Source organism: Peromyscus maniculatus, chromosome 20 (genome assembly GCF_049852395.1).
Source record: "Peromyscus maniculatus bairdii isolate BWxNUB_F1_BW_parent chromosome 20, HU_Pman_BW_mat_3.1, whole genome shotgun sequence".
Classification (NCBI taxonomy): Eukaryota; Metazoa; Chordata; class Mammalia; order Rodentia; family Cricetidae; genus Peromyscus; species Peromyscus maniculatus.
The window spans coordinates 54,392,476-54,415,650 of record NC_134871.1 but is presented as its reverse complement, the minus strand read 5'-3'; the positions used below and the strand labels follow the sequence as shown (position 1 = coordinate 54,415,650).

The following is a 23,175-nucleotide window of genomic DNA, read 5'->3' as shown; positions in this document are numbered from 1 at the left end:
CTCTGAATCTCTCTTTTTTTTTTTTGGTTTTTCGAGACAGGGTTTCTCTGTGTAGCTTTGCGTCTTTCCTGGAACTCACTTGGTAGTCCAGGCTGGCCTTGAACTCACAGAGATCCGCCTGGCTCTGCCTCCTGAGTGCTGGGATTAAAGGTGTGTGCCACCACCGCCCGGCTCTGAATCTCTTGATACTGGTATTTTCCTGTCATTCAATGATTCCCTCTTGTCTATGTCTGCACTTAAAGCAGTATCTGGTACCTGACAAGTATATGTGCCATCATGATGGGGACAATCAGTGCCTTGAATTAGCTGATTTGTGTCAAAATGACAACTGCTGTCCTGTGATTGACAGGACCATGAGCATTTTTCTTTGCTCAACCCTTGGCCTGTCATAATTTTCCTCACTATCTAGAGACCTTCAGTGCTTTGAGATTTTGCCTCTTGTATTTCATTTCAACAGAGCTGTTTCTGCTTCTCTTTACACTCTTGAAAACCACTCCTCTTCCTCCACCTCCCCATGTATCCTGATCTCTTCTCTTTTGTTTTCTTTTTCTCTTTTTGTCCATTTTCTGATGCTTTTTAAAGGTCCTTGTTTACTTAATGTTAACACTCATACCCCACTTTCAGTTCCCCACTTGCAGTTAAGGCATTCTGTGAGTGATGGAAACCAAGTTGTCAGGGATGCAATAACTGATCTTGTATCTGTCTGCTAAGAGACATTCTCCTAGTTTAAGGTTCTAAAATACACAGCCTATCTGAAGAGGAAATGAAGTATTTTGGGGGCTGGATATGGAGACACACACCTGTAATCCCAGCAACTGGGAGTTGGAAGCAAGATAAGTTTGGAGTCAACAGGAGTTAAATATCAAAACCTTGTTTCAAGAAAAATAATTAAAATAACTGAAGGAAGGCAGGGTCTTTGCTATCTCTGATTAAAGAAATGTCTATGAAAAATGTTTTCTTAGATCAAATGCATACATTGATACTCTTTCTCAGGAATGATAATGTGTAATTCAGGAACTGTCACTTGGAGCTCTCATAAGAAAGTAACATTTTCAGCCAGGCAGTGGTGGCACACACTTGTAATCCCAGCACTTGGGAGGCAGAGCCAGGCAGATCTCTGTGAGTTGGAGGCCAGCCTGGGCTATAGGGTGAGTTCTAGGAAAGGCACAAAGCTACATAGAGAAACTCTGTCTCGAAAAACCAAAAGAAAAAGAAAGTAACATTTTATGTACATTTATAATGTAACATGTTATTCTTTGGTATAATTACATAATGAGTAAAGTCATTCATACCTGTATTTACAGGGAAGTGGGAAAATTACAGAAAGAAGTTATAATCGTTCAGGGTTCTTTGGAACAGAAGCTACTAGAGAAGCATAACTTGCTGTTGGATTGCAAAGTTCAGGACATTGAGATAAGTCTTGCGCTGGGGTCATTGGAGGACATCATTGAAGTGGAGGTATCTAGCCAAAAATACAATATGTGATGTCTTTAACTGCTTGTGCTGTGGTTTCTTTAGCTCTTTCTAGGAAAGGAAAGAGGATAATGTTTGTGTATTTCAAGGCAGATATTAAAATATTAAGATGAATTAATAGGAATTATCTAAAAAGAAAAGGTTTCTAAATGGTCATAGTGGTGCAAGACTGTATAGACCTCACACTTGAGGGATTAGAAGGCTGAGATGATGATCAAGAGTTCAACCATTTTGGGCTATATAGTGGGATCATATCTCAAACGTGTGTGTGTGTGTGTGTGTGTGTGTGTGTGTGTGTGTGTGTGTTTATTTTTAATTTTTCTTTTTGGTGTTTCAAGGCAAGGTTGCTCTGTAGACCTGGTTGTCCTGGAACTTACTTTGTAGACCAAACTAGCCTTGAATTCACAGAAATCCGCCTGCCTCTGCCTCCTGAGTGCTGGGATTAAAGGTATAAATTATCACTGCTTAGCGACCTTGCACTTCTTTATGTTGTAACCTTCTGAAGTGACATCAGGTTCTCACTTAACAGTGTCTGCTGCCCGCTGGAGAAATTACTTTACCAGAACCTCATCTTCTGAGGTTAACAGTACTTAAGTGTTAACAGTCTGGTGTTAGCAGTCCTCCACTCCAGGCATCTCTCACCATCCTGTCTCACCTAAGGAAGAAAAAAATGCACTGAGAAGCTTGTGAAATTCATAGTCCAGGCACAGAAGCTTGCTAAAGATTGGCACCTAGTCACTGGGCTATAGGTGCTTCTCTTCCTACACCTCTGAAAGGACTGTTTATAGTATCTCCTTTTGCTCAGCACATAGCTAGCTGTCAGGAAAAGTATCAGAACCAACATCAGACTTAAACTAAGAAATGGATGGGGCTGTTGGTAGTATCAGGATCAAAATTTAAGACAAACGAGATTAATAAACTGAGAACTTGACTGGATGGATAGTCAGTGTGTAAGGATAATTTAAACAGGGGTGGGTGTTTTAAGCAGAACCAAAAGAAACACTAACAGAAATGAATACTTTATATGTGCTTACTAATAGATTAAACAAAGCTAAAGATCTCTGAGCTTAAAGATGGCTTTATTAAAAAAAAAACCCAAATGTAAAAAACAAAGAGAAAAAAGGCAGAAAGAAACAGATTTTCCAGGTACTCTGGGAAAATTACAAAAGGTAGAAAGTATATGTACTAAGAAAGAAGAAACAGATAACAGGAAGACCATCTGATGAAAAATTGACTTCCATGACTCCTTGATGGAAGAGGCAGAGTAGAAGCAGCCCTGGTAAAAAGAAACTAGCAATTTTGCCCTAGGACAAGCCCATGAAAGATTTCAAAAACTTAAGAATCATATTGGGGATTGTGGTGAGATAGTGATTCCTCTATCATGGTCAGTCAACAAGAGAAAGTAAGTCTTCTTTGTCACTTCCCATGGGCTCAGTGCTATTTTGAGAAGAAACCTATTTAAGACTGAGCTACTTTGGGAGCCTGAAAATCAGAACAGTCACAAGTAAAATTGTCTGGTGTCAACCTGCCACAGCCCCCACAGTGGGAGACATTCAAGGAGGCATAGTGAAATGGAAGACTAGATGCTAACACACCAGGAAGTTCAGGTGGTAGGAGGCTTAGTTAGCTCAGGCAATGAAAAGTACAGTGTGGGGCTGGAGAGAAGACTCAGCAGTTGAGGGCACTTGCTGCTCTTGCAGAGAACCAAGCTTCCTACACCTACATCAGGTGGTTCATCACCTTCTTTGTAACTCCAGTTCCAGGGAATCCATTGCCTTCTTCTAACATCCACAAGTACCAAGCATACACGTGGTACACATACATACATGCAGTCAAGACCTTTACACATAAAATAAAATGTTTAAATCTTAGTCAGTATTCTATTGCTATGAAGAGACACCATGACCATGGCAGCTCTTCTCTGCCCCGAGATGGTTTCTCTGTGTAACAGCCCTGGCCATCCTGGAACTTACTTCGTAGACCAGGCTGGCCTCAAACTCACAGAGATCCACCTGTCTCTGCCTCCCAAGTGCTGAGATTAAAGGTGTATGCCACCACTGCCTGGCTGACCATGGCAGCTCTTATGAAGGCAAGTATTTCACTGAGGCTTGTTTACAGTTTCAGAGGTTTAGTCCATTGTCATCATGGCAAGGAACATAGCAGCTTGCAGGCAGACATGGTGCTGGAGAAGGAGCTGAGAGTTCTACATCCAGATCCACAGGCAACAGGAAGAGAGAGACTCTGGACTTGGAATGGACTTTTTGAAACCTCAAAGCCCAACCCCAGTGACACACTTCCTCTCTCCAACAAGGCCACACCTCCTAATCCTTTCAAATTGTGCCACTCCCTAGTGACTCAAGTATTCAACTCTATGAACCTATGGGAGCCATTCTCATTCAAACCACCATAAAATCTATTAAGTTTTAAAGGAGAAGGTTGATAGACCCGCTTTTGATGGTGCTTTTGAGCCCACCACCTGAGAATAACTGGAATCTAGACACGGCCCTTGGAGCTGCCTATCTTCTATGAGGCTTACTCTTGACAGGACTCAGAATTCTGAAGCTCCAGTCCAACATCTCGTGTCCTCAGCCTTCTCAGCAAAGTGTTTAACACCTACCAGGTTTTGAAAAGATGGTGATCCAAAGTCAAGGGAAAAAATCACTTTTTCTTCTCATATATATGGTATGAGTGCATTACTACAGTATAACATTGAGAAAGGAAGACCTAAGAGCTGGATGTGGTTTAGCAGATGCCTTTAATCCCAGCACTCAGGAGACAGAGTAGAATATGATAAGGAAGGGTGGAGTGCAGGCAAAAGGACACATAAGAAAGAGGATATAGAGCTAATTATTTTCCTAGTTTCCATGACAAACACTTTGTCATGGTGTTTTGGTGTGTGTGTGTGTATGTGTGTGTGAGAGAGAGAGAGGGAGAGAGAGAGAGATAGGTAAGTGTAGAAATGTAAGCAATAGTGAAAGTGTAAAACTCTAGCTGGGCCTGGTAGTACAAACCTTAATCCCAGCACTTGGGAGGCAGAGGCAGGCAGATCTCTATGAGTTTAAAGCCACCCTGGTCTATGTAGCAAATACCAAAACAGCTAGGGATATACAGAGAAACCCTGTCTCAAACACCACCCCCAACACACCAAACAAAACAAAACAAAAAACCCTAAAATATATAGTGTTTGAGACTGGGCAAGTGTTAAGGTGGCTACCTTAATCTAGTTGTGTGATGTTTTTATTTATCAGTTCATTACCGGTTATTTCCAATAGAAAAAAAACTAAGATATAACATGTTTTTGCATGATGCTTTTCCTACATTTGGGAAGTGTTATTATTAAATGAATAAATAATACCAGTAAGAAACAGAATGTGGTAAAAGAAGGAGCTGAGATTAAAAACTAAAAGCATAGAAAAATCTATTCAGTAAAGCTTTTATACATATCAATAATAAACTTGCTGAGAAATAAGGAAAAACATATTCACAACAGCTTCAAAAAATAAAATACCAAGCTAGGCGGCGGTGGTGCTTCCTTTAATCCCAGCACTTGGTAGGCAGAGCCAGGCAGATCTCTGTGAGTTTGAGGCCAGCCTGGTCTACAGAGCAAGATCCAAGATCCAAGTACCAAAACTACATGGAGAAACCCTGTTTCAAAAAGCCAAAAAAATAAAATAAAATACCTAGGAATAAACTGAATCAAAAGGTGGAAAACTTTAAAATTCTGAAGAAACTGAAAAAGAATTGAAGACATAAAGACCTCTCATGCTCATGGATCGATGATTAGTATTTTAAATATGGCCATCATACTTGAAAGCAGTGTATAGATGCAGTACAATTCTTACCACAATTTTAATGACATTCCTCACAGAACTAGAAAAAGAAAACAATCCTAAAATTTATATGGAAGTACAAAAGACTTAATAGCAAAAGCAACCCTAAGCAGAAAAAGCAGTGTTGGAGTATCACAATACCTGATCTCAGATTATATGACAGAGCCATAATAAAACAGCATGCAACTAACATTCAAAAAAAAGATCCACAGACCAGTGGAACAGAATGAAGGATCCAGAGGGAAACATGTACATACACTTTGGCAGTGTGATTTTCAGTAAAAGAGCTAAAGTCAAACATTGGTGAAAAGACAGCTTCAGCAAAGGACACGGCGAAAATTATGTCACATGTAGAAGAATGGAACTCTCCTTTCCTATCACTATGTGAAAATAAATTCAAAATAGACAAAGACTTTAATGTGAGATCTGAAATTCTAAAACTGCTTGTGGAAACAACACTTGAAAATATAGGTAGAGGCAAGAACCTAATGAAAAGGATTCCAACAACTCAAGAACTAACAGCAAGAATTGACACTTAGATTCCTTAAGTAAAACAACAAAAACCCACCATATGTTACAGATATTCTACTACTATGTGTGTGCCCTAAGGAATCAGCATACCACCCATACACTTGCATATCTGTGTTTATTACAATACTGTTTACAATAGCCAACATATGGAGCTAGTCTAGATTCTAGTCAACAGATGAATGAGTAAAGAAAATGTATATGCACACACAAAACTTTGTTCAACTATAAAGAATGCTATATTGTTTGAAGGAAAATAGAATTTGAGACCATGACAGTAAGCAAAATAAGTCAAACTCAGACAAATGTTATGTCTTCTCTCATATGCAATGGAGTCACACTCATGAGATGTAGAGCTTCTGCAACACATTTTGTATTCAGCTTTAACTTGCATTTGAGCTGTTTTAACATATAGTATGCAAAGCATAAACTTAATTCAAAAAGTAGTTTCATTGAGTTTACATTGCTAAGAAGTCTACTAAAGGATGAATAATGTTTTTTTTTTTCATTTTGTAAGTTTTGGTTTTCATCAACATTACACCAACAGCCAAACAATAGTTGAATATAGTAATTTTCTCCTCTTTTTAATTTTTTATGTTAGATATTCATACATTCTAACAGGAAAAAAAAAGAAAAGAAAACCTAGTACTGAGTGGGTCTCAGAGACTTAGATAGAAAAGAAAGGACAGCTTAAGGGAAGGCAGCTAGGAGGCAGCTGAGGTGAGAATTGAGCAGACATGCAGGGCGGACTGCATTGAAGTATGTCAGCCCTGAGAGTGGCTTCCAACTGCTTTATTAGTAAGGTTGTGTGCTTGCAACAAAGTGAGCACAGGACACTGGTGCATGATTATGTCAAGAAGAACTGAGACCAGGCCTTTGTGGCTGTTTGGTTGCTATACAAAGGGTTAACTTTTGATCTGAATGACTCAGCAAGTGGCTGGAGTAGAGGTTACTATTCAAGTGTGTCTGTTTTTCAGTTAACTGAAACAGAAAGTACCCAGGCAACAGCTGATATCTATGACAAAGAAGCATCCATCCAAATAGACTACAGTCCTCTAAGGGAGGATTTGAAGGTAATTTAAAGATTTATTTGTGATTAACAGTAATATTGGCTATTAAAATACTATAGAATCATTTTTATATGGTTAGGTTTAAGATATTTGGGGTGGGTGGGTGGTAGCATTTGTTGTTTTGTGGGGGAAAAGACATTAAAGGGAGAAAAGAAAACTGTGGTGATGATTGCAAATGCCTGCATTCCCAGCACTTATGAGGTAGATGCAGGAGAATGACTATCAGTTCATGTGTCATGAAACCCAGTCTCCAAAAACCAAAATATGAGCTGCAGAGGTTGTTCAGTCAGTAAAGTGCCTGCCAAGCAAACATAGTAACCTGAGTTTGGTTCCCCAGGACCCACAGAAAAGGCCAGGTGCTGAAGTTTTAAGTCTGTAATCCCAGAACTGGGGAGTCAGAGACAGGTAGGTCCCCAAAGCTCACTGGCTAGTAGTCTAGCCAGTCAGTAGTGAGCTCCAGATCCAGTGACAGATCCTGTCTCAAAACATAAGGTAGAAGGCTATAGAGTTGGCTCAGTGGTAAGAGTAGGCTGCTCTTCCAGAGGACCCAGGTTTTGTTCCCTTTACCCACATGGCAGCTGAATAGCATCTGTAACTCCAGTTCCAAAGGATCCAGTATCCTCTTCTGGCCTCCATGGGCACTGCGTGCAGATGGTGTACAGACACACATGCAGGCAAAAACACTCGTAATTTTTAAAAATTAGTTAATTACATAAAAATAAAATGGAGAGAAACTGAAGAAGGTAGCAAAGGCAGCCTCTGTTTCTACACATACATGTGCACACACACAAATATGTACATACACCACCTAACATCTGTGTATAGTGTTTCTAACACCAGAGGGATAGCAGTTTAGTTCTCTGAACACCAGCTGGAAATGTTAGAGTTCAGTCTGCCACTGCCTGTCTGGGGTAGCATCAGATTCCAAAAATTCAGGGCACAGACTGCCTGCACTACAGATGCCAGTTACCCAGGGGTGCCTCAGCCCTCAAGTACAGTAATTTGCTACACTCATACACAGAATTCAGGGTAGTAATTTATTATACATTTACCAATTTGTTATGAAAGATACAACATGGGAAGAGCCAAGTGAGAGAGATGCATAGGGCAGGAATGGAGGAGGTACAGAGCTCCCATGCCTTCTGCCTCCTGTAGGTGTGCCGCCCTGCCAGCCTGTCCATGTGTCCACCAGCCTGGATGCCTGCTTCCCTCTTAGCATGACTGATTCAACTGGTAACTGGTGATTAAACTGAATCCCTAGTTTCTCTTCATTCCCAGAGAGGACATGATAAAAGTTACAAGCTTCTAACCCTATTTGGTACACCAGCAGTCAGTTCTTATTCTTCAAAAGTCGGTTTATTAGCATTACTTCATTACAGTAGAAAGGGGCAGACTGTGAATAACAGTAGGAGCTCCTTTCATCTCATCTCTTGGGAAATGTCAAGGGTGTTATTTCTGAGCCTGGAACAGGATGAATGCCAAATGCCTATTACAAATAGCAGAAAATAGGTAACCTTTTTCTTTTTTATGAGATAGTCATACTATAGGCTGGCTGACCTGAACTCATTGGGCACAGTGATTGCTGCCATCTGGGCTACCTACCCACACTGCCAGCATCTTTGGAGAAGTGAACCTGCCTTTTGGGGTAGTACTGTTCTAAAACTGAAGTTGTGCTCCCTCACCATGAATAAACACGGTCCCACCTGAGGTCAGACCAAACCCCTCTTTCTGCCTTCTGTTCCTATACATCTGTCTTTAAATATTCTAACAGAGTAGGCAGATGAAAACTAAAGAAAACATCCGCTGGGGATATAGCTCAGGTAGTAGAGTGCTTGCCTACTTTAGAACTTCAGTTGGTCCTAGAAAGCCTAAGCTATTATTCCCTTGTTACACTGTGATCTAAACAAGTCACATGTTCATTCCTGAGCCAGTAGCTCAAGTGAACTTAGCCTTACTCTGAGTCAGTCATTGCTATTCCTAGTCCCTCAACACGTCCCCACAGGTAAGAATGGCTCACCTTCTTAAAGTATGGGCAGTGTTGAAAAGCGAGGATGATGCTGAGTAACAAAACCCACATCTTTAAACATCATGTGTTAATGTATTTGGGAAACTTGTTGGATTATTTGATTTATTTGTGATGGCTTTTGTCTTCCTACAGTTTTTTTATTTACTGCTTTCTCATTTTACATTAGTTTAGAAAAGTCCTTTTCTACCTCATTATCCAGTAAATTATTTTGTGTTGATGGTTTTCTGGAATATTTAGTTTTATTTTGTTGGTGTTTTGAGACAGGGTTTTATGTAACCTCAAATTGAAACCTTATGGCCTCAAATTCACTATGTAGCTGAGAATGACCTTGAACTTCTGATACTTTTGCTTCCACTTCCCAAGTACTGAGTTTAGAGGCATGCCTCACTATACTCAATGTATGAAGTGCGAGGGTGGAACCCAGGCCTCTGTAAATACCAGGCGAGCACTCGACTACCTGAGCTATATCCCCAGCGGATGTTTTCTTTAGTTTTCATCTGCCTACTTTGTTAGAATATTTAAAGACAGATGTATAGGGACAGAAGGCAGAAAGAGGGGTTTGGTCTGACCTCAGGGGGGACCATGTTTATTCATGGTGAGGGAGCACTTTTGTCACCCATATGTGTAGATGGCCCAATGCCTATAGAAGATGGGCGGCAGCCTTAATAGGGATGGAAACGACTTCCTTAAGCCCCTAAGGGGAGCTGGGAAGTGTAATCTCTCAGCAGGAAACTATCATTCCTAACCGTAAGTGGCTATTAAAAAGATGCAGAGGCAGGAATGTTGTAGCTGCTTTCTGCTGAGGAGGGTCTTTGTTAGAGGGGTTCTTTGGTCATGTAGCAGGGGAGTCTTAACTTAATTGGCTTTGATGGATCAGGCATTTGCCATCCTGTATTCCTAAAGAGGCTTGAAAAATAACTAAAGGGCTGTAAGGATATGATCTGGTTACAGAATAGAATTGAAAGATATTTTTGGGAAGGTTGAGGGGTAGGAAGGAACAGATGCAAGAGAGACGGGATGGGCCAGTGAGAGAAAATGTTGGTTCAAGTAACAGTGACTGGTTAGTCACATTGCTGGAACTGTTGCACCAAAACAAGCTAGCAGAAGTAGCAGGGAGCCACAGAACATCAAAGAAAGGGGACAGGAGAAAACAGAGGACTAACATAAAGGAGTATATCTGGCCTGGGGTGAAAGAGATGAAGTCCCTTTTAGCCAAATTCTCCACAGCATCCAAAAGGTCTTTTTTGCAGATGGATCAGGAACAAATGGAGTTGTTGCAGAGTGAGAGCTATCAGGAGAGCTAATGTGAAACATTTTGTTCGTGTATAGGGTAAAGTTCAGTAAGTAAAACTTATACAAGACAGGGTAAAAACATAGGTATGGGTGGGGGGGAGCCGGGAGAAGGGAGGACAGGGGAATCCGTGACTGATATGTAAAATTAAATTAAATTATAAAATTTAAAAATAATAATAATAATAAAAACATAGGTATGAGGATAATAAGGAGGAAAAAGTGATCAAGGGGAGGAGCCAGAGTGGGAGGGACCAGAAATAATTTTGTTTGGTCCCTGTCTTTGGGCTTCATTTAAAACCAGTTAGGATTGATTGATTGTCATAGAGGCAGCATTGTTTGAGGGAGGCACAAATCCATCCTTAGCAGTAGTCAGAGCTGGTCCTTTTTCATTGTGGAGTATTGCAGCAGTCAAGCAGTCAAGAAGAGGAGGATGTGAAGCTGCTCTGAGCTGATGAGACACAGGTTAGTTGACTCAAGGAAGGCTTCAGTCCTGCTGTTAGTTCTGAGTCCCAAAAACAATGTCCAGCGTGGCAAAAAGACAGATGAGTTGGATGACCCATGGCCCACTAGGCCCCTTTTAGAGGTCACCCAAACTGCATTTAGGGGTTTGGGAGTGTGGCTCTCTCAGTAACTGCTTCAAGGCTCACAGAAGGTTGATGAGGAGAGCAACAGCCAACCAAGGGGCCATGGTGAAACTTAACTGTTGGCAAAGATCAAGAACATAAGTCAGGAAGTAATAACTACAACTTTGTGGAGAACTTTAAGAGACAGTTAATGAGGGAATTTTTACATCAAAATTAACATGAGTCAATATAATATGAAGTTAAATGAAATTGTACAACTGACTGGACCATGTACTGGATTCTATAGAAGGATGAGGTGACTGTAATTAGCTGTTTATATCAGACTCCTGCATAAGGAACGAGGACCTGGAGGCTATGTGAAGGAAGTCAGTTAAAGTCATCATCCAAGGAATGGATCTGAACAGAAAGTGTCTTAAGTGATAATGAACAAAAACAGTATCTCAAATAAAACAAAATTTCTGGTTAGAAACAATTTGATAAAGTAAAATTGGGGCTATTACCTTAAATGTCCATATCTAGTATTTGAAAATATGACAATATATATTTTTGTTAACATCAAATTGTTACACTTATATTCCGTGATTATACAGTAAATGTTTTATATTGCTAGGTTATGTAAAAAGACATTTCATTCTAAATTGTATTCCCCGAAAAAATTTTTATTTTTTTAATAAAAGGTATATTCCCAAAGATAGTGACTGCCTTGTTAAGAATAAATGATTCATTTTATAGTTTTCTAAAATTAGCCCTAAAACAGAGCCTTGTAAGATTTTTATAACATTTCATTCCACACAGTCAACAAATAGATGAAAAATGAAAGCAATTAGTCATGTGAAATCTGTAACAAATAATTGACATGTAACATGTACTGAACTAACAAAGAAGTCCAACTCTTTACTCCTACTGTTGATGCACAGATCGGTAGGTTACCACATACTAACAGCAGTAAGCACATTTCTTAATATCATTCTATTGATTACTTAGAGGTATAATTTGTAAAGCAAGATAATCAAATTAAATAAGCTTTGGGCTTTTGGAATTTTTAAAATTTTTTTTCTTAATAACCTCCCTGAGCTCACCTGAGGACACCTGTGTTACCGTTTGACAGGTGTACTCGCCACCTGGCACTGTCCCTGGAGCGGGTCACGCACGCACGCACGCACGCACGCACGCACGCACGCCCGCCCGCCCGCCCGCCCGCCCGCCCGCATTGGAATTTCTAAGAAATATCCACAATCATTATCCCAAAGCCTGTGTACTCCTTGTAGGCTTCAAGGTAAGAGTGTAGGCACTGGCCCTGGAGCTCTATCTGGGCAGAGAATAGATTATATTCTCAAAACACTACAGGTGAACCCAGGTTGGAGACAATCTCCTTCATCTAAGTCATCTCCTGATGAACCTGAGGGCTTAAGGGTTAAAGGATATCACTTAATCTGTTGACTCTACAGATAGAAAAGCCAACTGTCAAAAATACCACTTGGATAGTCTGAATAACTTTTCAAAGCTGTGAGTTTGATGATGGAGTTTCTGGCAGCCTCCTTTAATCAGGGTACATGGTGGTTAGGGTGTGGACCCTGGGATTAGCTTTTGTTAAGAGGAAGAATGGAAAGCCATGGTAAAGGATACTTCCAATTGAACTAGCATACAAGCCCAATACCAGTCAGGTGGTAGACTTAAGTACAAGGTTTCTCTGTTCATAGCATCCTCAAATACTAATTTGGGAGACACTGAGGACAGAGTAATTGCTATTTGCCTCTTTGCTGTTTGAGACACTTAGAATATGGGTGCAGATTCTGAGATCCTCCACTGGGCATGAAAAATCCATTTCTCTGTCATGTGTGACATGAAGAGTAATTCATCTTTAAATAAGGAGGAGTTCTGATTTGTTTGTTCTGGTTTTGGTCAGACCTACATGCCCAGAGCTGGCCAGGCCAGAGCTGGTCAGAACTACACAGCCAGAGCAGAAGCAGCAGTCTTTTGGCAGGTCTTAACTCCCATGCAGCCTTATCCTTTAAGGAGGCTAGTAGGCATCTTACTAAGGTGGGATGGTGCTTCATCTAAGGGAACGATTTGAGCCTGGGGAACTTCCTGCCATACAAATATATTGTAAATTTAACCTATTTTTCTCAAGCATTCAAACTTTCATGACAAATTTTTTATATACCTGATTTTGAATATTATTTTACATTAAACAAACTTTGTTTACTTTATACTTGTTTTGTTCTTAATCTTGATAAATATACAGAATACTATATGATGGAAGATAAAAATTATTCTCTCTGAGCTTGTCATTTGGAATTAAATGAACTACATTTGTCCTAAGCTTTTTTTTTTTTTTCCCATCACAGGCAATTTATTTTGTTCTATTCATTCACAGTTAATACAGAAAATACTTGGAAACATTTCCATATAATGTTTGACACAGAAATCATCAAATAGAAGTATACAATGTTGACAGGAGGCAGTACATTTATAATTTATAACCCCAAATGTATTTATAAATTAGAAATGGAAAGATCTACAAATGAAATTATGAAGGTTCACCAAAGTCATTTAATCTCTCAGTTTCTCATTCATTTTTATGTCTTAATAATATTCTATTGTATGAATAAGCCACATTTTATTTCTCTCCAATATTTGATAGCTATTTGAGTTGTTTTAACTTTTTTACTATTAGCAACACACTGCTGTAAACCTTCATGTACATGTTTCATAGGTGCACATTTTCAGTAGTTTGAGGATATATTCCTAAGGGTAGAATTGTTGAGTAACAGAGTAACAATGTTTTGCATTTTGACCAACCACCAAACTGTTCTGCCAAAGTGGCACACCATTTTACAATCTCACCAAATCCTTGTTTTTAAGGCTCTGATTTTTGTACAAAAGCATTCAATCATTCTGTCAGACCAAACCAGGAAAAGTAAGCTATAGTTCAGAGCTGTTCTATTCCATTTACTATGCAAAGCCATTCTTGGCGTTTGCAACTCTCAGCCCTTTTGAGTATTCTTGCAGTGTTCACCTTTTCCTCCACCACTTTTTTTTTTCTTCTTTTTTTCTGGTTTATTTCTATCTATTACAAATGTATAAAAAATCCTCCATCAACGCTGCTGATAGCAGCAGAACCTTGAGAAATATACCTTTGGTTTGCCTCAGAAAAGGAACACATATTGCACTGCAAAGTTTATAAAATTGGCGCAAAACATTGTAATAATGTTACAATACCAGTTTTAAGAGTTCAGTGACTAATGGGGAGCCGATGGGATACATGCAGAACTGTGAAAGCGATCTCACTTAGCCAGCTGTACGCGTAGACTGTAAATCTACATTCAGATCATTTCTGAACTAAGACTATCATCTCAGTTTATCTGTTGAGGTCAACCAGGAAACCCTAGAATATACCTTGATTTTTGCAAAAAACAAAATAGGGGGAGGGGTTACTTCCGCATTTCAGTCCACGAGTAACAGTATCCTAACAGGCAAAGTGTTCTCTCACTGTCAACATAGAATGAACTACTGCTGGAGGTCAACTTGGGCTTTAATTTGCATTAGCACTTACATGCATAGTAGTCCAAGTTGTTGACCTCATGACTTTAAAAAGTAACTCTAAAAAAGTAAAATGGCCCTTCTTGGAAGACTAAAGAAAGACATCCAGCCACAGTTGTAAAAAGTCTCATCAAAACAATATACCCTTTTATGAATTACGCCTCAATTAAAAAAATTTTTTTAAAGATTTATTTATTTATTATGTATACAGAAGAGGGCACCAGATCTCATTACAGATGGTTGTGAGCCACCATGTGGGTGCTGGGAATTGAACTCAGGGCCTCTGGAAGAGCAGTCAGTGCTCTTAACCTCTAAGCCATCTCTCTAGCCCTGTCCTAAGGTTTTTTACATCTAACTGGCCACTAATTTTTATATCTTAACAGTTTACAAGTTGGTACCTTTTATAAGATTAGGATCATACAGTTTTTAAGTTTGAGTCTTAAAACACTCATAATTTGTAAATTAAAGGTCATTAGTATCAAAGTAAACTTTAAACCATAAATACAGTCCACAGAGACAGGGAACCTCATTTTTGTAATCCATTTATAATGTATTTTTACAAAATGCCATATTTTTTATATGATTCAGTTTCATCAGATAGCTAAAGCTTAACAAAATTAGCAAAGACATAAGTGTAACTAGAGTTTTCCTGCCTTGCCCACAGTCAGGACAAATCTCTCTTACCTGCCAGTCCCACAGCTGCTCAGACCCAACCAAGTAAACATAGAGACTTATATTGCTTACAAACTGTATGGCTGTGGCAGGCTTCTTGCTAACTGTTCTTAAATCTTAAATTAATCCATTTCCATAAATCTATACCTTGCCACGTGGCTCATGGCTTACCGGCGTCTTCACATGCTGCTTGTAATGGAGGTGGCTGGCAGTAAGTAACTCCTTCCACCTTCCTGTTCTTTCTTTTCTCCTCTCTGTTAGTCCTGCCTATACTTCCTGCCTGGCCACTGGCCAATCAGTGTTTTATTTATTGACCAATCAGAGAAATCTGACATACAGACCATCCCCCAGCACATAAGTGAGGTCACCCTAACCAAGATCACAGTAAAGTCACATGGCATGTCCTCTTTTTAACCTTAGTAAAGTTGGTGGCCAAGTCACATGACTGCTAGGTCATCAGCCAAGATGTGGCAAGCTACCTTTTTCCTGAGCAAGAGTTGAATCCACATTACATAATAGGATGTTCTAGCAAATTAAGATTATCTGTGCATTCTTTTAAAGTCCTACTCAGTGAACTTACAAATCCTAAAATACAGAAAGTTAAAATTTCAAAAAAGCTTTAAAGATAGTAAACAAAATGAAGGAAAAGTGGGGAGAATTCAGAATTAAAACACCTTTCCTTTTGGGGGGCAGTGATGGTGCATACTCTTAATCCCAGCACTCGGGAGGCACAGGCAAGCAATGACTTCGAGGCCAGCCTGGTCTACAGAGTGAGTTCCAGGATAGCCAAAGCTACACAGTGAAATCCTGTCTTGAAAAACTAAAAACACCTTGCCATTTGTAACCTCTAAGGGAATTAGTTGGCTTCTTAGTTATCCTCAAGAACAAAGTGTCTTTTCTTGGGCTATTCTGGTTTGTTCTCCTCCCTGTCACAGAGTCAGGTGACAAGCCTGACCTAGGACAGACTTTGGAAGAAACTTTTTAAATACACATGCTTGGGTCTAGAGCAGACAGGCCAAATTCCAACTCCAGAACCTACCTTCTTGGTTGAGTAGAACAGCAGGAAAAAAATTTCAGATACCCAAAAAGACATTCAACTCTCTCTAAGATTAAACCCAGTGATCAACATATCCATAACCAGTTTTGTGTGTGTAGGCAGCTGGGGCAGACAATCCAAAATGCCTACCTCTTAGCTTTAAAGAGGAGAGACAGGCTAGGCCAAAAGCAGAAGGCAAGAGTTCTGTGTAGTCTCAGAAATAGATAAAGATTAGAGCCCCCCCCCCAAAAAAAAACAACAAAACAGTGGGAGTCATTCTGACTCTGAGCATGGTTGTAAGCCAGAACCTTGAGAAAGATTAAAGTGAACTGTGAGTTTTTTCTTCTATTCCATTATTATCAATTTAGATATTAAAAGTTAAAAGTTCCAAATGGGCCAGCAGTGGCCATTTCTCTGGATTTTGAGACCAGATTTGCATTAAAAGGTGAAAGAGAATCACTGGTTTCAATTCTACAGAAAAACTTGAAGCAGATGAGAGACAAAGGCAAAAAAAAAAAAAAAAATGGGTCAAATCCGGTTGCATAGAGCATCCTCTATGTCTTGCAATGACTAAATGTACCTAGAAAATAAGGGGGTGTCCCCAAACATTAAAGTTTCAGTATTAAGAAACCACAGGGTCAGTGGAAGGTTCTCAGAGCTTTTGGCTGATCTAGTGGTTCTCACAGCCAATGGAAAGTCTCTGGTGCCTTCATCACAGCTGGTCTTAAGGCAGAAGAAAGCTCTGGTGAACTCCCAAACCTAACCAGGGTTAAGTTAAGTGCAACCAATTACCTTGTCCTGGCATTTTGTTGTGTTGCATATGTGTTTTGGTTGAATGTATCGTGGCCTCCCACCTAGGTCAAACTGTGTCAGGATGAGACAACAAGGTGAGAGAAAGGGCTGAGACAGAGAGGAAGCGGGGTGGGGGGTGGGGTGGGGGGAGGAAGGCCCTCAGGTCCTAGAGTAAAGGCTTGGAGTTGCCAGCTTGGGGAGGTGGGGGACGGCTTCCACCTCCAGATGCCTTGCTTGGTCTTTTGGCACCAGTGTGTTAGATTATTTACATGCAGCTGTAGAGACAGAAAGTAGAAAGAGAGGCTTGGTCTGACCTTAGGCAGGGTCATGCTTATTCACAGTAGTGGGGCAATTTGGTCGCCCATGAGTGGGTGGTCAAAATGCCTACAGAAGAAGATGGGATGCCGGCCCCTTATAAGGGTGGAAAGGACTTCTGTAGTCTGCAGGGGAAACTTGGAAGCATAGTATTTCAGCAGGAAACTATCATTCTTATCACCTAAAATGTATTTATTTTTAAGTCATCCAAATAAGCAGCTTATTTCAGTTTCCAGATAATCTTTCTCTTATTAAGTTAAATATTATCTTTATTACATATTAATTAACCGCCTTTAGGAGTCAAAGAAGTTTTCCTGGAATAACACAGCTACACTTTCTCCTCCCCCTCCTTATTCATTGGCTTTGGAGTTAAGCATTACACCTTCTAGGTCATTTGGAGTCCTTCTCTCTGCCCTGTAGCACCTGTGCTTATCCTGTGAGGTGGTGTTTTCATCCTGGTGTAAATGTCAGTTTGTATTTTTTCCTTCTCTGAGGTTTTTTTTTTTAATGTTTTTTGTGTGTATGGGTGTTTTGCCTATATGTATGCTTGTACCACATTCATGCTTAGTGCCCTCAAAGGCCAGAAGAAGGTGTCAGATCCCCTGGAATTGGAGTTATAGATGGTTGTGAGTTGTCATGTGGATGCTAAAAATCAAACTCAGGCCCTCTAAAGAGCAGACAGTGATCTTAACCACTGAACCACCTCTCCAGCCCCTCTGTGAGCTCTTTTAAGGCAAAGACTAAATAGTTTTCAAACTAACCCATAATAGATGACCAATATTATTTTTAATGAACCAAAAGAAACAGATGAGGCCAGGCGGCGGTGGTGCACGCCTTTAATCCCAGCACTTGGGAGGCAGAGGCAGGTGGATCTCTGCGAGTTTGAGGCCAGCCTGGTCTACAAAGTGAGTTCCAGGAAAGGCGCAAAACTACACAGAGAAACCCTGTCTCGAAAAACCAAAAAAAAAAAAAAAAAAAAAGAAAGAAAAAGAAACAGATGATAGGTGAATTTTCACATTTTGGGCATGATCATAATCTTGGGAGGTAAAGAATGTTCGCAGAGCAGCATGATACAGTGTTAGAGAAAGAAAGGCACAGCTGGGTAGGGAAGCTGCAGACGTTGCCTGTGTGACTGAAGTACCAAACCTAGAATGGCTTACAAAGGGGGCACAGAGAGGCAGAGTAGAGTCAGATAGCATCCTTGCCAGGTGTGGTGCCACACCTGTAATCTCAGCATCTGGTAATCTGAAGCAGGAGGATCGCTACAAGTTTAATACCTGTCCAGGCTACATGGTGAATACCAGACAGGCCAGGACTATATAACAAGACCTATCTCAAGAAAGCAAAATAGATGATGGAGTGAGGGAAAGAGGGACAGGGAGAGAGAGAGAGAGGAGAGATATGACAGCAGCAGTCTTAGGCCAGCAAAGTGGCCTACCAGATGAAGGCACTTGCCACCAACCCTGACAACTTAAGTTCAATTTCTGGGTCATACATAATGGAAGAAGAGAATCAGTCCCCAAAGCTGTCCTCTGACCTCCACACACATGCTGTGGGAGATAGGCTCACACATACAAAGAATGATAAGTCTTATACTTTGGAATATTAAAGGCATGCCAACCCATGCTGTTCTTTGCTAATGATAGGCTCTACAATCAGATAAGGAAGTGGAGGACCACCTTACAATCCTTCTAGAGCAAGTAGCATCCCAAGAAAATACTCTACTGAAGACTGCAGCTCCAAACCTACGAGCACAGGAGAACTTAAAGGCTGTCAGAGACAAGTTTCAAGAATCTGCAGATGGTAAAATTGAGTTTATAGTTGTTAGCAAGATGATATTCATGGGTGTTTTATTTCTGTATGTGCCAACAACCTCCTTGTATTGTACCTTTCTTTTGTTAACATGTATTTTTCTCTGTTGCCTTATATTAATGTGTGTTTTTTAAATATTGAAACACAAAATGTCTTCCTTCATGAAGAATGTCCTGCTTTACTTTAAAAATAGGGTTTATTGGGGGATGGGAATATAGCTCTGTTGGACAAATACTTAATGTACATGAAGCCCTGGGTTCCATTTCCAAATCCTCATAAACTGGGTTTAGGGCATGCACCTATTATACAAGAACTCTGGAAGTAGAGGCAGGAGCATCAGAAGTTCAAGGTCACCCTCAGCCACATAGTGAGTTTGAGGCCAACCTGGTTACATGAAACTCTGTCTTAACAAAAAAAAAAAAAAAAGTAGGCTTATTAATTATTTTAGAACATATAATTAAGATTTTTCATACCAGAAAAATAAATATATTAAATATACTGTCAGGATTTGCTAATATTATTTAGACATTAGCTCTGCCAGGAAAAGACTTACCGAGTTTAAAAGATGTTTTCTCAGACTTTAGTAGTAGTTAAGGTATCTTGGAGATATATATATTTAAGACAACCAAACTCAAAAATCAGTTCTGGAAATACTTTATATATTAAATTTTAAGAGAAGAACCCAATGGTCTCAAAAATAAAGAATGTTGATTTTTTTTTTTCTTAGCTTTTGAGGCCAGCAGAAAGGAAGCCAGAGTATGTAGACAAGAATTTGAACAGGTGAAAAGACGGAGATATGATGCTTTCAGCCAGTGTTTTGAGCACATCTCAGTCTCAATTGATCAGATCTACAAGAAGCTCTGCAGGAACAGCAGTGCCCAGGTGTGTTTTTCAACCCCCAATACTACAGGAGCTTAGTGTAAATGATGGCGTTGGTGTTGTTTTCTGGTGAGAAATAAATGACCATGGCATAGTCCTTAAATGATGTAGGTGCAAAGCCAGTGTAGGAAGACTGGTCATCTCAAGACATGTGTTCTGGATTCCAACACTATCCTGACAGCACAGACTAGTCAGAGCCACTTTGGGCCTATTTTTTTACCTGAAACATGAGTGGGATTGGATCATTTGTTTTCTAAGTTTTTTTTAAATGCTGAAATTCTATTGTCTGCTACTAAATTGACTTTATGGAACTACTGGTCTCTGTGGTAATAGTGGGTTCAGGGTAGAAGAAATAGTTGTATTGATCAGCATATCAAAAGTGAGTGGAAGACTAAAGATGGGATCAAATCCAGATAATATCCATTTGAATGAATCTCTTGGCCCATTGTATTATCCACTCCAGTTGTATTATCAATAGCCACAGCAAATACTTGTAGAATTAAATGTGGAAAAAGATGTAGGTCAGGATTTATGTACCAGCTCTGCTTGAGCTCATGTTATGACTGAGATGATCCTAATTCTGAATTTTAGGATTTCAACAAAACATAACTTATTTAGTAAAAATAAGCATATTAATTCATTGAAAACAGGATTCATACATATACCTACAGTATGTGGCCCATAGTAAATGCCAAGTAGATGGACCAACAAATAAGTTGATGGAGACTGTTTTTGTAAGTCTTATAGCATCTGTTGCTCAGGTTTGACTGGAATTATGATGGAAAGACCTGGGCCTTGGATACCTGAACATTCTCTTTCCCTCACCCCAGATAACTCTGATGTCTGTGGTTAAATCTAGAATTAAATGTATTTACAGGCATTTACATCAAAATTGAGGAAAACCTAACCAAGAGAAAGAATTTTTTCATTTAAATATGTTGCCACTCAACTTGAAATATATTGATTACTTTTCTAATATGGCTAAATAAATGTATTTCAGGCATTTCTTAGCCCAGAGAACCCTGAAGAACCTTATTTAGATGGAATTAGCTATAACTGTGTGGCTCCAGGCAAACGATTCATGCCTATGGACAATTTGTCAGGGGGAGAAAAGTGTGTGGCTGCTTTGGCTCTTCTGTTTGCTGTACACAGGTAATGCTACATCAAGTTACCAAGTGCATCTTTCTACAGAAAAATCTATCATTATTTTCTTTAATAATATTTAGCAAAGCTATTTTTTCAGTCATAAATTGAAGTTTGTTTTAGGTCTATATCAAGTTAGAGAATCTACAAGTACAGTCTTTGGCAAATGTTGTCAATAGCTAGTACTGGCTTTATTTTTAAAAGGAAAGTATTTGGATAATCCACATAGGATATCAAGATTGCCAAAAATGAACATTAAGCAGTGACCTAATTTACATACTATTTTCCTAGGCCATATCAGAGCTCTGCTGTGTAATGAAAGCAAATATTTGTTCCTTTAAAAAAGGGAGTGGGGGTTTAATATCCTCATTTCCACTGATGGTTGTACCATTTCTCTTGAAATACAAATCAAGAAACAAAAGTTGGGTAAATTGAGACCAACAACAGCCTTCAGCCTTCACAGCAGGTAGCAACAGTGTGAGTGCTGCCTCTTCCCATCACTAAGAAAGATCACAGGAATCTGACTTCTGGTGTCAAGAAAGGAATTGGACAGGCCCCCACAGGAGAGGTACAGAGACAAACCCTGGTCGGCTGGGGAGGGACTCCAGACGCAGGATCACAGCAGAGTGAGATTCTCACTGGGTAGTGATTCTCCCTTCACTCTACTAAATATTCACACTTTCAGGTACTGTTGCAGGCTCTGTGGAGATTCCTGTGAACAAAACAAAGTGTCTTCCTTAAAAATACTTCATTTTGCCCAGCAGTGGTGGCACATGCCTTTAATCCCAGCACTCAGGAGGAAGGAGCAGGTAGATCTCTGAGTTTGGGGCCAGCATGGTCTACAAAGCGAGTTCCAGGACAGCCAGGGTTAAGAGAGAAAAAAAACAAAACAAATAACTTCATTTTTTGCTGGAGCTATAGCTCAGCAATAAAGTACATGCCTCCCATGTATGAGATCTTAAGCTCTTGTACAAAACCATTGTGGGGTGTTACAAAACACATTTGTTGTAAAAAAAAAAAAAAATTGTTTTCAGGAGGAGATAGTGAAGTATATTTGTAAACTATTTCCCTAATGTAGAGAATATTTGAAAATTACAAATCCCATGAAGAAAAAAATAAAGGAATTGAGATATGGGTGGCCCAGAAGCACTTTACAACAATAAGATTAGATTAGATTAGACTGGATAAGAATTAAGGAAACAAATTGTATGGATACCTAAGGCAAAAATGTTCTAGATATAATAAAGAATAGCAGATGCAAAGACCCTAAGTCCAAAGTAGGCTTAGCATGTATAGAGGATACTTTATGTGGCAGTGATAGGCACAGGGTTAGGATGCTGTTGTAACAAGCAAGGTAAAAGGTAGTGGTGGCTTAGGATAGTATGAGAGATAGAGGGTGCTAACAGACAGGCATGGAATGTGAAGGGGTCAGTCATGACTCCATGGGTTTGGCCTAAGTAACTATAATAATTGCTGCCACTAACTGCCCACAGGAGAGAACAGGTAGAGGGGAGGGGAGATGATGGCTGAATACACATATGGAATCCAGTATGCAGATATGTGAGAAGAGAGCTCAGAGCTGTCACTGAAATGTGTGGGAGCTGGGTATGGTGGCACCAGAATTTCTAAAAGGTTTTGTATACCCTAAGTACTATTACTCCTTGCCTCTGAGTCTTCATAAAACAAATAAGTTGTGACTCATGTACATGTAATTTTTTTCTAGTTTTCGGCCTGCTCCATTCTTTGTATTAGATGAAGTAGATGCAGCCCTGGACAATACTAACATTGGCAAAGTAAGTTTTTTTCTGCTTTCAATTCCCCACCCCCTTTGGTTTTTTAAGATAGTGTTTCTCTGTATATAGCCTTGGCTGTCCTGGGACTTGCTCTGAAGACCAGGCTGGCCTCCAGCTCAGAGATCCTCCTGCCTCTGCCTCCTAGAGTGCTGGGATTAAAGGTGTGCACCACCCCCCATATCCACCTTGGGCTTCTGCTTTCAATTTCCTTTTTTTTTCCCCCCCTATTTTTTTGAGACAGGGTTTCTCTGTGTAATGGTCCTTGCTGTCCTGGAACTTGCTTTGTAGACCAGGCTGTCCTTGAAGTCACAGAGATCCACCTGCTTATGCCTCTGCCTCCCAAGTGCTTGGATTAAAGGTATGCACCACCACTCTCCAGCCTGCTT

At 39.9% G+C, this 23,175-nt stretch overlaps 1 protein-coding gene across 1 annotated transcript in view; it reads left to right on the top strand.

Moving 5' to 3' along the window:
• The window catches only part of Smc1b (structural maintenance of chromosomes 1B), a 78,899-nt gene that overhangs the window by 51,978 nt on the left and 3,746 nt on the right, over positions 1-23,175 (top strand). The window contains exons 18-23 of the mRNA XM_006980295.4: positions 1,305-1,458; positions 6,809-6,904; positions 18,809-18,965; positions 19,702-19,856; positions 20,854-21,005; positions 22,720-22,789. Of these exons, the coding sequence (XP_006980357.1) occupies positions 1,305-1,458; positions 6,809-6,904; positions 18,809-18,965; positions 19,702-19,856; positions 20,854-21,005; positions 22,720-22,789 (784 nt within the window). The remainder of the gene's footprint in view (positions 1-1,304; positions 1,459-6,808; positions 6,905-18,808; positions 18,966-19,701; positions 19,857-20,853; positions 21,006-22,719; positions 22,790-23,175) is intronic.